Below are 16,430 nucleotides of genomic sequence, written 5' to 3'. Positions count from 1 at the left end.
CTTGAGAAGGAGACAATCTGTATTCACAGTAATCATGTAAAAAAATTGGATTCAATTCTATCCTGGTCCAGTTTTCCACACATGGCAAACGCCTAGGGTGTCAAGGGCAGGGGGCACAAATTGTCCATGTATGAAAAGGTTGCCACTGACAATCTTTATTGCCGTTTGCATTAACTTTTCTTAACTTTCCCTTAGCATTTATACAGTTTTGTCCCTCTCTTCTTGTTTTTTCTCTCACACTTATAATCTCATTTTACAACATTTCTCTCCTCTCATTTTATATACCCTCTATCCTTCCTTTTTTTAATTTTAGCGTCTTCATTGTTTCACTCCCCTTCTCTTGGTCAGCCATACAAATTAGTCTATAATCACAAAATAATGTAAACCAGATGTTGATAATAATAATAAAATATATTTCTGTACCTAGAAAGTTAATTACTTCATGGTACCCACTGACAAAAAGCAACGGCATCTGTACCACATAATCTGTGTATCAATCGAATGTTGAACTTTAATGATATTTTAAAATTAATTGATTGAAAGAGATTACTTTTCCTCATGCAAAGATAAATAACAATCAGCTCGATTACAAGTATTGCGGTATGGTGCGGTATGGCTATACCGCTGAAAAATTGGCCATTGCGTGTGGAATGGCAGGTCTCCCGTATTACAAGTCACGGCGGTATAGCTATACCGCTAGCATTTTAGCATGTAACGCAACGATCCATTCCGCACTCACAAAATTCAAACTAAAATGTTACAAAGTACACTAACACCCATAAACTACCTATTAACCCCTAAACCGCCACTCTCCCGCATCGCAAATACTATAATAAATCTATTAACCCCTAATCCGCCGCCCGCCCACACTGCGACTATTAAATAAACCTATTAACCCCTAATCCGCCGCCCCCCACATTGCCAACACTATAAAAAAATACTAACCCCTAAACCGCCAACCCCCCACATCGCAACTAATAAACTAAACCTATTAACCCTAAACCGCCAGCCCACATTGCAACTAATAAACTAAACCTATTAACCCCTAAACCGCCAGCCCCTCACATCGCAAAATACTAAATTAAACTAATAATCCCTAAACCTAACACCACCCTAACTTTAAATTAAAAGTACAATATAACTATCTTAAAATAAATAAAAACTTACCTGTGAAATGAAAAAAAAAAAAAAAACAACTAAGATTAAACTATAAATTAACCTAACATAACTATTATAATAAAATAAAATAAACAACAAATTAAAAATCCTAAATTACATGATTAAAAATAACCTAACACTATGAAAAAATAAAAAACCTAAATTAGAAATTTAAATAGACCTAACACTACGAAAAAAAAACAACAACAAAAAAAACATAATTTATGCTTACCAGATAAATTCCTTTCCTTCCTGGCAGGGAGAGTCCACGACTTCATTCCTTACTGTTTGGAAATACAACACCTGGCCACCAGGAGGAGGCAAAGACACCCCAGCCAAAGGGGCCTACCTATCAAGCTCCGAATGGAGCTTGATGCCCCGTGTTTCTGGTGAGCCTGCAGGCTCGCCAGAAACAGCACTTATGAAGCAGCGGTCAGAGAGACCGCTGCTCCATAACCTGTCCGCCTGTTCTGAGCAGGCGGACAGACATCGCCGGAAATCAACCCGATCGAGTACGATCGGGTTGATTGACACCCCCTGCTGGCGGCCGATTGACTGCGAGTCTGCAGGGGGCGGCGTTGCACCAGCAGCTTTTGTGCAATGCTGAATACGGCGAGCGTATTGCTCGCCGTATTCCGCGAGGTTTGGCGGACCTGATCCGCACTGTCGGATTAGGTCCGCCAGACTTTCTTAAATAGGGGCCAAAGGCTTAAGCATCCCTACCACTTCCCCTATCCCCCAGTCATTCTGCTGAGGGAACAAGGAAAAGTAGGAGAAACATCAGGGTATAAAGGTGCAAGAAGAAATAATATAAAAAAGGAGCCGCTCATCAAAAATAAATTACGGACGGGGTCGTGGACTCTCCCTGCCAGAAAGGAAAGGAATTTATCTGATAAGCATAAATTATGTTTTCCTTCCATAAGACAGGGAGAGTCCACAACTTCATTCCTTACTGTTGATAAAACTATACACAAGCTCCAGAGGACACTGAGGGAATAACGGGAGGGAACAAAAAGTAGGCGGACCCTATTCTGAGGGCACCACAGCCTGCAAAACCTTTCTCTTGAAAGCTGCTTCAGCCGAAGCAAACACATCAAACTTGTAAAATTTAGAAAAAGTGTATAAGGAGGACCAGGTAGCCGTCTTACAAATCTGATCCATAGAGGCTTCGTTCTTAAAAGCCCAGGAGGAAGCCACTGCTCTAGTGGAATGAGCAGTTATCCTCTCAGGAGGCTGTAGCCCCGCTGTCTCATAAGCTAAGCGGATGACACTCCTCAACCAGAAAGATTTGGAAGTCATAGTAGCCTTCTGCCCCTTACGCTTCCTCGTATAGATGACAAATAAGATTGTCTGAATTCCTTAATAGTCTGAAGATAGAACTTCAAGGCACGAACCGCATCTATATTGTGAAGCAAGCATTCCTTAGCTGAAGAAGGATTAGGACACAAAGAAGGAACAACAATTTCTTGATTAATGTTACCATTTGACACCACCTTAGGGAGGAATGCTAATTTCGTATGTAAAACCGTCTTATCAGCATGGAAAACAAGATAAGGGGGGGGGGGTCACATCACAAAGCAGAAATCTCAGAAACTCTGCGTGCAGAGGCAATAGCCAACAAAAAAAGAACCTTCCAAGATAACAATATAATGTCAACAGAATGCATAGGTTTAAACGGAGCCTGCTGCAAAACACTAAGAACAAGATTGAGGCTCCAAGGCGGAGCCCCAGATCTAAACACAGGTCTGATCCTAGTCAGAGCCTTAACAAAGAACTGCACATCCGGAAACTCAGCCAATCTCTTGTACAGTAACGCAGACAGGGCAGATATCTGTCCATTCAGGGAACTAGCAGATAGACCCTTTTCCAGTCCATCCTGGAGAAAAGATAAAATTCTGGCAACCTTAAAGGGACAGTCTACACCAGAATTGTTATTGTTTTAAAAGATAGATAATCCCTTTATTACCCATTCCCCAGTTTTGCATAACCAATAGTTATATTAATATACTTTTAACCTCTGTGATTATCTTGTATCTAAGCCTCTGCAAACTGCCCCTTTATTTCAGTTCTTTTGACAGACTTGCAGTCTAGCCAATCAGTGCCTGCTCCCAGATAACTTCACGTGCACAAGCACAGTGTTATCTATATGAAATACGTGAACTAACACCCTCTAGTGGTGAAAAACTGCTAAAACGCATTCTGAAAAGAGGTGGCCTTCAAGGTCTAAGAAATTTGCATATGAACCTCCTAGGTTAAGCTTTCAACTAAGAATACCAAGAGAACAAAGCAAAATTGGTGATAAAAGTAAATTGGAAAACTGTTTAAATTTACATGCTCTATCTGAATCATGAAAGTTTATTTTGGCCTAGACTGTCCCTTTAACCTTATGCCAGGAAAGCCCCACTCTTCACACCAGTACACGTAAGTCCTCCACACTTTATGGTAGATACGACGAGTAACTGTCTTATGAGCTTGAACCAGAGTGTCAATGACACTCTCTGAAAACCCTCTTTTGGCTAAGACTAAGCATTCCATCTCCACGCAGTCAGCCTCAGAGAATCTAGATTTGATGAACGAAGGAACCCTGTATCAGCAGATCTCTGCGACAAGGTAACCTCCACTGAGGAGATGAGGACATCCCCACCAGATACGCAAACCACGTCCTTTGCGACCACGATGGAGCAATCAGAATCACTGATGCTCGCTCCTGCTTGATGTGATCCACCACACGAGGGAGAAGCGGTAATAGAGGAAAAAGATATATGAGTCTGAACCTCCATGGTACTTATAGGGCATCTATCAGTTCCGCATGAGGATCCCTCGACCTCGACCCATACCTGGGTAGCTTGGTATTGAGGCGGGATGCCATGAGATCTATCTCTGTCATCGCCCACTCGCTGCATATCTCTGCAAATACCTCCGGGTGGAGAGACCATTCCCCTGGGTGAAAGGATTGCCTGCTGAGGAAGTCCGCTTCCCAGTTGTCCACACCCGGAATGTGGATTGCTGACAGCGTACATCTGTGAGTCTCCACCCACTCTAGTATCAGAGATACTTCTCTCATCGCCAAGGGACTTCTCGGCCCCCCCCCCCCCGATGGTTGATGTAGGCAACCAAGGTTATATAGTCTGATTGGAATATGATAAACTGGGACGAACCCAGAAGCGGTCAAGCCTTCAAGGCATTGAAGATTGCCCGGAGTTCCAATATATTGATCGGAAGGGAGGACTCCTCCTGAGTCCACAGCCCTTGTGCCTTCTTGGCACCTCAAATGGTTTCCCACCCGGAAAGGCTTGCGTCAGTAGTCACAATCTCCCAGGACGGTCTCAAAAGGACGTGCCTTGGGACAGATGATCTGGACAGAGCCACCAAGAGAGCGAGTCTCTCGACAGGTTGTCCAGCACAATCTGTTGAGACAGATCTGAATGGTCGTCATTCCGTTGTCTCAGCATGCATAGTTGTAAGGGTCTGAGACGGAATCTGGCAAATGGAATAAGGTCCATACAGGACACCATGAGTCCAATCACTTCCATACACTGGGCCACTGAGGGTCTTAAGGAGACCTGGAGGGCAAAACATGCAGTAGTTAGCTTGCAACATCTCTGATCTGTGAGAAATATTCTCATGGATATGGAGTCTATTATCATCCCCAGGAAATTCACCCTTGTACTTGGAGTAAGAGAACTCTTTTCCAAGTTCTTCCATCCATGTGAACGAAGACGACTGAGAAGGGACTCCGAGTGTTCTTCCGCTAGACGAAAAGATGGTGCCTGTCCCAAGATATCGTCCAGGTAAGGCGCTACTGCAATACCTCGTTTTCTGGCAACGGATAGAAGAGCCCCCAGAACCTTTCGAAAATATCCTTGGAGCAGTAGCTAGGCCAAACGGAAGAACTATGAACTAGAAGTGCTGGTCCAGAAAGGCAAACCTCAGGAACTGAAAATGTTCCCTGTGTATAAGAACGTGAAGGTATGCATCCTTCAGGTCTATTGTGGTCATAAACTGTCCTTCCTGAACCAGAGGAAGGATTGACCGCATTGTCTCCATCTTGAAAGAGGGAACACTCAGAAAAGTTCCCTCCTTTTTTGGAACCACAAAAAGGTTTAATTAAAACCCCAAACCTCTTTCTGCTGTAGGTACCGGGACAATTACTCCTAGAGAGGAGAGATCCCGTATGCAACCTAAAAAGGCAGTCCTCTTTTCTGGTCTTGTAGACAGTCTGGAGTGTAGGAATCTGCCCCTGGGCGGATGAAATTTAAATCCTATCCGGTATCCCTGAGATATAATCTCCAGGACCCAAGGATCCTGTACATCCTGGAACCAATCGTCTGAAAAAAGAGACAATCTTTCCCCTTACTCGATCCAATCCCGGTTCGGGGGCCGCCCCTTCATGCCGATTTGTTCTCGGCGGGCTTCTTAGTCTGTTTGGACTTATTCCAGGACTGAGCCGACTTCCAAGTACTCTTGGGCTGCTCGGACTTGGATGAGGATTGCTTTCGTGATTTGTCAGAACGAAAGGAACGAAAATTAGACAATTGCCGTCCCTTAGGCCTATTCTTCTTATCCTGCGGTAGGAAGGCACCCTTGCCTCTGGTAACTGTAGAAATAATGGAGTCCAGCCCTGGACCGAATAAAATCTTCCCCTTGAAAGGAAGATAAAGGAGTCTGGATTTAGAAGTCATATCTGCAGACCAAGGTAGGCAAGGACTGCAAAGCGAATAATCGGCATATTCACGTCACAGATGAAGGAGTTAGCAACTCTCAGAGCTTTAATTCTCTCCTGAATATCCTCGAGGGGAGTCTCCACCTCAATGAGCTACGACAGTGTCGCACCAGTAGGTAGCTGCTCCAGCAACCGCGGCTTCAGCTGCCGCTGGTTGAAATAATAACCCTGTATGTTGAAATATTATCCATAGGTTCTCTAAAAGAACTATCCTCCAGAGGGATAGTAGTACGCTTAGCCAGCGTAGAACTAGCGCCATCCACCTTAAGGATGGAGCCCCACAAATCTAATTGAAAGTCAGGGACCGGGAATAATTATTTAAAAATAGACAAGGTGGAAAAAGAAGTTCCTATTCTTTCCCATTCGTTACTAATAATGTTCGCCATCTTAACTCGCACAGGAAAAGTCAGAGGTATCTTCCTGTCTTCATAAACCCTGTCAAATTTAGGGATCTTAGATTCCTCAGGGAGTTTAGCCTTTGGAACCTCTAGCATAGACAGAACCTCCTTTAATAAAAATGCAGATGCTCAATTTTAAATCTAAAGGAGGGTTCCTCCGCTGAAGGAGGTTTAGAAACTCAAGTTTCCGACTCAGAAAGTTCACCCTCTGAAGCTACAGAGGTTAACTCATCCTCGGATAGCTGGGACATAGTAGCTAAATCCAACAAATATTTAGATGATTCTAGGTCTTACATTTGCTAGAGGGAGGTAAGGCACTCAGGGCCGCAGACACCGCTGATTGTAACTGCATGGTAAAGTCTGCAGGAAAAAAGCACCCTCCAGATGGAAGATTAGCTGAGCCCTGGGGAACTGCATGTGGAGCGGGTAGTGTAGAAAGGGTAGTAATCTCTCGGGACACAGATTTCTGAGCGGTAGATGGCTCAGAGGGGCTAATAGCGCTATGAGTATTAGCAGGCTTGTCTCCCTTCTTAGACTCTAGAACAATGCTTTGGCAAATGGAACAAAATTGAGCAGGCGGGCAAACCACTGCCTCCTCACAACATTAACAGGAATTATTAATCAGTACAGAAGAAGCGGAACCTTCTAATGTAGTATCAGAGTCCTCCATAGCTAAGATATATCCACAGAAGGACAGACAAAAAAAGAACGCTTTTATTTAAAAAACGGCACCTTTATAATCTCTATGGTTGGGGCACTCACCACCTCCTAGACCTAGACAGCTAACAATTAAAATGCTCTCCTTAGGAGTGATGTCCGCAGCAGGATCATAGGCAAATGAAAAGACTGCATCTGGTAAAGTTTTGCGCAGGACAGGACTTCCCCTGCTATGAAAAAGGCGCTAAGCTATTATGAGCGGCGCAACACTCAAAAACGAAAGTGAAACCTGTTTGTTCCAAGCCAAAAGCACACATTCTATGAGCCCAAAAACTCTCACATTAAAGCAGTTATAAATAACCCCTAGCTGTTCAAATAATCTCGCTGAAGGAGATATTAACCCTTGATCCTATAGAGGCATAAAGGAGCCACACTGTGACCCTGTATAGCAAAAGTGTATATATAAAATGGTCTTACCCTCCAGGATCCATGCCGTGGAACAGGCACAGCCTCTCAAGTGTGACAGTCTTGCAGCAACGCTCTGACATGGACTTGAGTGTGTAACAGCAAGCAGTGAAACTCATCAACACTGATTGTTCAGGAGCTGTTAGGCGACAGTCTGGATGGGTTCGCAGAAAAACTTTCCCTGCATCTCCAGACTTTAACTTTCATCAATACTCTCACTGAGAGGTTGACATGATTACTTAAAACTCCAGTCCTTTCTTGAAGGGAACATACCCATTACAGGACTATCCAAATCTTCAGACACTTCTCTGCCACCTCCTATAGTGATGAAAGTCAAAGAATGACTGGGAGATAGGGGAAGTGGGAGAGATATTATAGCCTTTGGCTGGGGTGTCTTTGCCTCCTCCTGGTAGCCAGATGTTGTATTTCCCAACAGTAAGGAATTAAGTTGTGAACTCTCCCTGCCTTATGGAAGGAAATCTAACAAACACTAAGATTATAAAAAAATAAAAAAATGTAATTATCCAAAATAATAAAAATTACACCTAATCTAATAGCCCTATAAAAACAAAAAAGCCACCCTAAAATAAAAACATCCCCTAACCTAACAATAAACTACCAATAGCCCTTAAAAGGGCATTTTGTAGGGCATTGCCCTAAGTTAAACAGCTCTTTTACCCCTAACAGTAAACCAACTCCCCAAAATAAAAAAAACCTAAGTCTAAAAAAAAAACTAAGCTACCCATTGCCCTTAAAGGGGCATTTGTATGGGCATTGCCCTTAAAAGGGCAATCAGCTCTTTTACAATCAGCTCTTTTAGTGCCCAAAGCCCTAATCTAAAAAAAAAACCACCCAAAAAAACTAACACTAACCCCAGAAATTCTACTCACAGTTCCTGAATTTGAACAGCCAATAGGATTTCAGTAGCTCTCATCCTATTGGCTGATTTTAAAATGTCAGCCAATAGAAATGCAAGGTACCCCATTTTTAAATGGGTAGCTTAGGTTTTTTTAAGATTTAGTTTTTTTATTTTGGGGGGTTGGTTGGGTGGGGGGGTTTACTGTTAGGGGGACTTTGTAATTTTTTTAGGTAAAAGAGCTGTTTAACTTAGGGCAATGACCTACAAAAGGCCCTTTTAAGGGCTATTGGTAGTTTATTGTTAGGTTAGGGGGTGTTTTAATTTTGGGGTGGCTTTTTTGTTTTTATAGGGCTATGAGATTGGGTGTAATTTTTATTATTTTGGATAATTTCATTTGTATTTTTTATAATAGTGTTAGATGTTTTTTAATTTTTTCGTAGTGTTCGGTTTATTTAAATTTGTAATTTAGGTTTTTTATTTTTTCGTAGTTTTAGTTTTATTTAATCATGCAATTTAGGATTTTTAATTTGTAGTTTATTTTATTAGAATAGTTATGTTAGGGCTGGCGATCTAGGGGTTAATAGGTTTAGTTTATTAGTTGCGATGTGGGGGGCTGGCGGTTTAGGGGTTAATACTTTATTATAGTGTTGGGGATGTGGGGTGCCGGCGGTTTAGGGGTTAATAGGTTTTTTTAGTGTTGGGGATGTGGGTGGGTGGGTTGGCGGATAAGGGTTAATAGGTTTATTTAATAGTCGCGATGTGGGGGGCGGTGGTTTAGGGGTTAATAGGTTTATTTAGTTTTGGCGATGTCGGGAGGCAGCGGATTAGGGGTTAATCATTTATTTAGTGTTGCAATGTTGGGGAGCGGCGGATTAGGGGTTAATAACTTTATTTAGTGTCAGCGATGTCAGGGGACAGTGGTGACTAGGGGTATTTAGACTAGGGGTTTATGTTAGGGTGTTAGATTTTAACGTCATTTTCTTTTCCCCATAGACATCAAAGGGGTTGTGTTATGGCGATTTTCCATTCCGCAATCACAGGTGTTAGTTTATTTCTGACACTTTCTCCCCATTGATGTCTATGGGGGAAAGCATACACGAGCACGTAAAGTTAGGCCTTGGGTTTTGTGCGGTATGGAGCTTAACGCACCATACCGCACAACAAGACAAGGTTTTTCAGTAACTCGTAATGGCAACGCTATGGAAAGTGCGATAAAGCTAATTTTGTTGCGTTATTTACGCACCCGGTATAATGCAAAACTTGTAATCTAGCTGAATGTCACTATTTGCTTTTTTGAAATGATAAATAATTAATAGTAAATATTTTGACTCAGAGGTGTCCAACCCAAGTCCTCAAGGGCAACAAACAGACCAGGATTTTACCAGATATTAAACAAATTCTGTAAGCTTTATTTAGTTTTTTTTACAAATCAGTAGCTTGATTAGGCAATTTCTAGCACGTTGTAGAAAAACAAGGTTACAGAAATGTAGACCTCACTAGCGAGTGTGGGACACAAAAGCAAAAGGTGTTAATGTCCCTTTAAAAGGATAGTAAACCCTAAAATAATCCTGGACAAAAATATGTATTTAAAGCTGATGATAAATATGTAGGTATGTTTTTTAAAATTATATTAGTTGCATAAATGTTTAAAAAAAAGAGTGTAGAATTTTAGTTTTAAGTTTAGTGCCACCATGTTGCTATCCTAGGTGTAAAAAAACCTTCTTATCTGATCTCTCCAGCAACTAATCAGGGACCTTTGTAAATGAGCTGAAAAGTAAAAAACTCAGAGGGTTTAGTGTCATTTTAAGGATCACTCTGAGAAATAAACATACTGACACTTTAGCTGACAATGTTCAGACATGCTGTCCTATCCTAGGACTGGAGCTGGACATCTTTATGTTTTACAATATGGGCAATTGAGCCCATGTTTCTTTTTGTGACTGAAATAAGAAACAAGGCCTTGGACATGCTTCATAATGTGACATCACCTAAATGGGGAGGAGCTCAGACAAATACTTTTCAGCAATGAGGATTTTGCAAATAAATGCACTTTATCCAAAATGAAATATTTAAACATGTCCCTGCTACTGAAACATTGTAGTATCTTCAGGGAAGTGATCTTTAGGCACTAAAGCTGCTATCTTCTTAAAAACTTACCTGAATGAAGGCAGGATACTGTCATAATAATACCATGTTGCTGTGAGGTAAGAACGGCTTACGTCAGTTGAGTAGAGGCGCCAGGCAGCCTTAAAGAAAAAAAGATGTAATTAATTAATGATTCTTCGTCTTATAATGTAATAAGGCTTAGTTAAATGATGAAGTACTCATTTATTATTTCTTGACCTGGGTGTTGTTTCAATTTTACAATTTCAAATGGATTTTCATTATATTGGTCTGCTAGAATTTACTAAACCATACAATAATGCATATTTAAAACAAAATGTACACTCATTCTGTGCATTGTTTTAGTAATTTAATACCAAACAGATTTCCATTATCTTTGTCTACAAGAATTTACAAAGCCATTATCGTAACATATATTTAAAATATACATTTTACTTATAGAAATGGTGTTCCATTTGTTTCAGACTAGTATAAATATCTTTGCACTACACCTATCGTTCCCATGATCAAATTATATATTTTTTTTCTGGCTTGATATTTAGCTGCAATTGAAATTGGTACTTATTATTAAAATTGTATTAGATTGTGCAAGTTTATTTTCTTAGTCATTCATCCACAAGGAAATGTCATAATTTGATTTAATAATTAATCTACCCTAACTGTTATGCTAAAATTACATTAAACTACAAATTAAATTAACTATCAGCTAGATTACGAGTTTTGTGTTATGAGGGGTGCGGTGCTAACTTGCACGTTATTGTCACCGCTCACTTACCTACAGCGTTGGTATTACAGGTTTTTATAAACCCGGCATTAAAAGACAAGAAGTGAGTGTAGAGCAAACTTGTGATCCATACTGCACTCCAAAACCAGCGCTGCTTAAGTCAGCGGTGAGCTGGTTGTGCATGCTCGTGCACGATTTCCCCATAGACATCAATGGGGAGAGCCGGCTGAAAAAAAGCCTAGCACCTGCAATAAAACAGCGTAAAGCTCCGTAACGCAGCCCCATTGATTCCGATGGGGAAACTAAATTTATGTTTACACCTAACACCCTAACATGAACCCAGAGTCTAAACACCCCTAATCTTACACTTATTAACCCCTAATCTGCCACTCCCGACATCGCCGACACCTACATTATACTTATTAACCCCTAATCTGCCGCTCCGGACATCGCTGCCACTATAAAAAACATATTAACCCCTAAACCGCCGCACTCCCACATCACAAACATTAGTTAAATATTATTAACCCCTAATCTGCCGTCCCTAACATTGCCGCCACCTACCTACATTTATTAACCCCTAATCTGCCGCCCCAACATTTCCGCCACTATACTAAAGTTATTAACCCCTAAACCTAAGTCTTACCCTAACACCCACTAACTTAAATATAATTAAAATAAATCTAAAGAAAACCTACTAATAATAACTAAATAATTACTATTAAAAACTAAATACTTAACTGTAAAATAATCCCTAAGCTGGCTACAATATAACTAATAGTTACATTGTATCTAGCTTAGGGTTTATTTTTATTTTACAGGCAAGTTTGTATTTATTTTAACTAGGTAGAATAGTTACTAAATAGTTATTAACTATTTACTAATTACCTAGCTAAAATAAATACAAATTTACCTGTAAAATAAAACCTAACCTAAGTTACACAAACACCTAACACTACACTACAATTAAATAAATAAATAAACTAAAACCCACCCAATAAACCCTTAAAAAAAACTAACACTAACCCCTGAAGATCCACTTACAGTTTTGAAAACCGGACATCCATCGTCAACGAAGCCGGGAGAAGTCCTCAACGAAGCGGCAAGAAGTCCTCAACGAAGCCGGGAGAAGTCTTCATCCAAGTCGGGAGAAGTGGTCCTCCAGACGGGCAGAAGTCTTCATCCAGACGGCATCTTCTATCTTCATCAATCCGGCGCGGAGCGGGTCCATCTTCAAGACATCCGGTGCGGAGCATCCTCTTCTTACGACGAGTCCTGACGAATGAAGGTTCCTTTAAGTGACGTCATCCAAGATGGTGTCCCTTAGATTCCGATTGGCTAATAGAATTCTATCAGCCAATCGGAATTAAGGTTGAAAAAATCCTATTGGCTGATGCAATCAGCTAATAGGATTGAACTTCAATCCTATTGGCTGATCCAATCAGCCAATAGGATTGAGCTTGCATTCTATTGGCTGACTGGAACAGCCAATAGAATGCAAGCTCAATCCTATTGGCTGATTGTAGAAGAGGATGCTCCGTGCCGGATATCTTAAAGATGGACCCGCACTGCGCCGGATGGATGAAGATAGAAGATGCTGTCTGGATGAAGACTTCTGCCCATCTGGAGGACCACTTCTACCGGCTTGGATGAAGACTTTTCCCGGCTTCGTTGAGGACTTCTTGCCGCTTCGTTGAGGACTTCTCCTGGCTTCGTTGACAATGGATGTCCGGTCTTCAAAACTGTAAGTGGATCTTCAGGGGTTAGTGTTAGGTTTTTTTAAGGGTTTATTGGGTGGGTTTTAGTTTTAGATTAGGGTTTGAGCCATTGAAAAAGAGCTAAATGCCAATTAAAGGGCAATGCCCATCCAAATGCCCTTTTTCAGGCCAATGGGGAGCTTAGTTTTTTTTTAGTTAGGGTTTTATTTGGGGGGTTGGTTGTGTGGGTGGTGGGTTTTACTGGTCGGGGGTTGTATGTATTTTTTTTACAGGTAAAAGGGCTGATTTCTTTGGGGCAATGCGCCGCAAAAGGCCCTTTTAAGGGCTATTGGTAGTTTAGTTTAGGCTAGGGTTTTTTTTTGGGGGGTGGGGCTTTTTATTTTGATAGGGCTATTAGATTAGGTGTAATTAGTTTAAATAGCTTGTAATTTGTTTTTTATTTTGTGTAATTTAGTGTTTTTTGTAATGTAGGTAATTGTATTTAATTTAGTTAATTGTATTTAATTTAGGTAATTGTAATTGTAGTTTAAGGTTAGGTGTTAGTGTAAGACAGGTTAGGTTTTATTTTAGAGGTAAATTTGTATTTATTTTAGCTAGGTAGTTAGTAAATAGTTAATAACTATTTAGTAACTATTCTACCTAGTTAAAATAAATACAAACTTGCCTGTAAAATAAAAATAAAACCTAAGCTAGATACAATGTAACTATTAGTTATATTGTAGCTAGCATAGGGTTTATTTTACAGGTAAGTATTTAGTTTTAAATAGGAATTATTTAGTTATTAATAGTAGGTTTTATTTAGATTTATTTTAATTATATTTAAGTTAGTGGGTGTTAGGGTTAGACTTAGGTTTAGGGGTTAATAAATTTAGTATAGTGGCAGCGACGTTGGGGGTGGCAGATTAGAGGTTAATAAATGTAATACTATACTGAATGCCTGGTCATGTCACCCTAAACACACCATTGATTCTATCCCCAAGAGCCAGTACATAAGGGTCAAACGTAACTGTAGTAACTCTCAGAGTTATTCTAAACATTCTGAAGACTTAACAGTTAGACTAATTGAGAGAGGGTACTCTAAGACAGCTTTAGAGTGGGTTAAAAAAGAAGTTGAAAGAGATGACCTCTTTCGGTCTGATAAATCTAAAAAACAAGGTAGACTTAAGAAACTCAAATTTATTACTACATATAGTGTTGAATTTGGCAGGATTTGTGACATAGTATGAAAGGCACTCCCTATTTTGGATACTGATGAGAGTCTTAAGGGCATTCTTAAGGATGGCACATGTTTTGTCTCACGAAAAGCTCCAACATGAGGGAATCTCCTATCTCCTTCTATGTTGCCGAGAGAACCACAGAGAAAAAAACTGGCTTTCTATTAAGCCGGGTTTCTATAAATGTGGAAGCAGGAGATGCAAATCTTGCTCTTATGCTTCTTTTGGAGCAAGTTTTGTGTCCACTGCAAATAATAAGAGTTTTCAGATTCGGGAACACATGACTTGCAATTCTTGTTATGTCATTTACCTTTTGACATGCAGGGGATGTTTGAGGCAGTATGTAGGACAAACAACACATGCCTTGAAGGACCGTTTTTTAGAACATTTACGTTCTATAGAGGACCCAGAGTCCACCACTCCAATATCCCTGCATTTCAAAAAGTGTCACAACTCTGATAGTTCCCTCTTGACATTCCAGGCTATCCAATTGATTCCTAGACACCCTAGAGGAGGAAATAGAGGAATTATTTTCAGTAAAAGAGAAGTTTTTTTTGGATTTTCCATTTGGATACCCGGATGCCAATAGGTCTAAATTCAGAGTGGGATGTTAAATTGTATGTAGATCAATAATAATTTTTGTGACACACTATTCCTTTGAATTTTAGAATTGGATTGATTGCAATGCATAGCTGTCTCTTTAAATCTTCACGGCACACTGTTTAGATATACATTATTATGTTTTTATTTTGCTGTTGTTTTCATCATATCACAAGAGCTGGTGTCCATGTGTTTAAGAGTGACATGTGTTTACTGTATGCAATTTAAATAAGAGAATACACAAATACATTTAACTTTGGACCTGAGCTCTTTTTGTGAATGGTTTTAAACAATCCCCAACTTCACACCCATTCTTTCTTGCCATTGAGAATTATTAAAATTTTATTGGATTGTTAATTAAGTGGGAGGAGTTCCTACACAAATGAATGGTGTGGAATTATGGGTGTTTAGCATGGTCACTGAGGATAATGTGTTACATACACTAAGAAACACGTCTAACCTGTTTTTCTGACCTGAGCTGCTAGCCGTATCACCATTTGTGCCTTAACATATTTGTAATGTGATATGTTAACAGTACAATAAACAAGTTGGAGCAAGCTACGTGTGCCTATATTTCTTTGCCCTGCTGGGTGCGCTGACTACTGTTGCTGCTAATAAATGTAGATAGGTGGCGGCGATGTTAGGCACGGCAGATTAGGGGTTAATAATATTTAACTAGTGTTTGCGATGCGGGAGTTCGGAGGTTTAGGGGTTAATATGTTTTGTATAGTGGCAGCGATGTCCGGAGCGGCAGTGTTTGCGATGTGGGAGGGCCTCGGTTTAGGGGTTAAAGGGAAAGTATACACTCATTTTCATATAACTGCATGTATGTCTGACAATTATGTTAAAAGTTAGTTTAATCAGCTAAGGCCATGTATCTTTTTTGTACTTTAATGGTTTTATTCCCCTACATGAATACCTCTGTGTTATCTCTGTAATTTTAACTTTCCCTGTGTTTTTGCTTTTATGACCCTTAGCTCAAATGTTCATAGATATTCCCTCCCCATTCCTCTAAATGTTTGCAGCCCAATCTGACGCTAATTTATCTCTCTCCTTTAGCCTGATTTTTAAACATATCTACCCAAGCCTTGCAAGAAAATACAGAACTTATCTCAGCTGTGCCCCTGCTTTTCAAAAAGCCTGATTTTTAAACATATCTACCCAAGCCTTGCAAGAAAATACAGAACTTATCTCAGCTGTGCCCCTGCTTTGCAAAAAGCCTGATTTTTAAACATATCTACCCAAGCCTTGCAAGAAAATACAGAACTTATCTCAGCTGTGCCCCTGCTTTGCAAAAAGGTAGATCCTGCAAGATAGTTTCCCTCCCACCCTGCCCCTCACCCCACCCACCCCAGGCTCATTTCTTCCTCTATAGATAGTCTCCCACACTTCTTTCATTCTCCTTAAATGACAGCTGCAACCACTGATCAGCACATCCTTCCTTCTACTTAACCCTATAGAATAAATACCCTCTCTTCCTACATATAGCTATATATCACACATCAATAGTGTATATACTTTTCATTTTTATTTTTTATCTACACACCTCATACCACTAACATGAATCCAAATATATCCATACTGTTATTCATGATAACCCTTTTCTCACTCCAATTTGGTTCACATAATAACCGCCAAAAGCACACACCTCAAACTGGAAAACAAATTATCATACATCATGGCCTGCTCTGTTGCTGAAACTTATCTGCTGAGTGCTGGTGGAGGGTTATAAAAAATAACCCTCCTACCCCCACCTCACAAAATTATAAAGTATCACATTCACTATATGG

At 40.3% G+C, this 16,430-nt stretch overlaps 1 protein-coding gene across 1 annotated transcript in view; it reads right to left on the bottom strand.

Annotated features, from left to right (window-relative positions):
- Window positions 1-16,430, bottom strand: part of KCNQ4 (potassium voltage-gated channel subfamily Q member 4) — a 518,522-nt gene that overhangs the window by 70,405 nt on the left and 431,687 nt on the right. Inside the window, exon 8 of the mRNA XM_053707227.1 lies at window positions 10,418-10,506. Coding sequence (XP_053563202.1) covers window positions 10,418-10,506 — 89 coding nt within the window. The remainder of the gene's footprint in view (window positions 1-10,417; window positions 10,507-16,430) is intronic.

The sequence above is a fragment of the Bombina bombina genome, chromosome 3, assembly GCF_027579735.1.
Source record: "Bombina bombina isolate aBomBom1 chromosome 3, aBomBom1.pri, whole genome shotgun sequence".
In the NCBI taxonomy this organism is placed as follows: domain Eukaryota; kingdom Metazoa; phylum Chordata; class Amphibia; order Anura; family Bombinatoridae; genus Bombina; species Bombina bombina.
The sequence above is the reverse complement of the archived record's forward strand: the minus strand, read 5'-3'. Positions and strand labels throughout refer to the sequence as shown.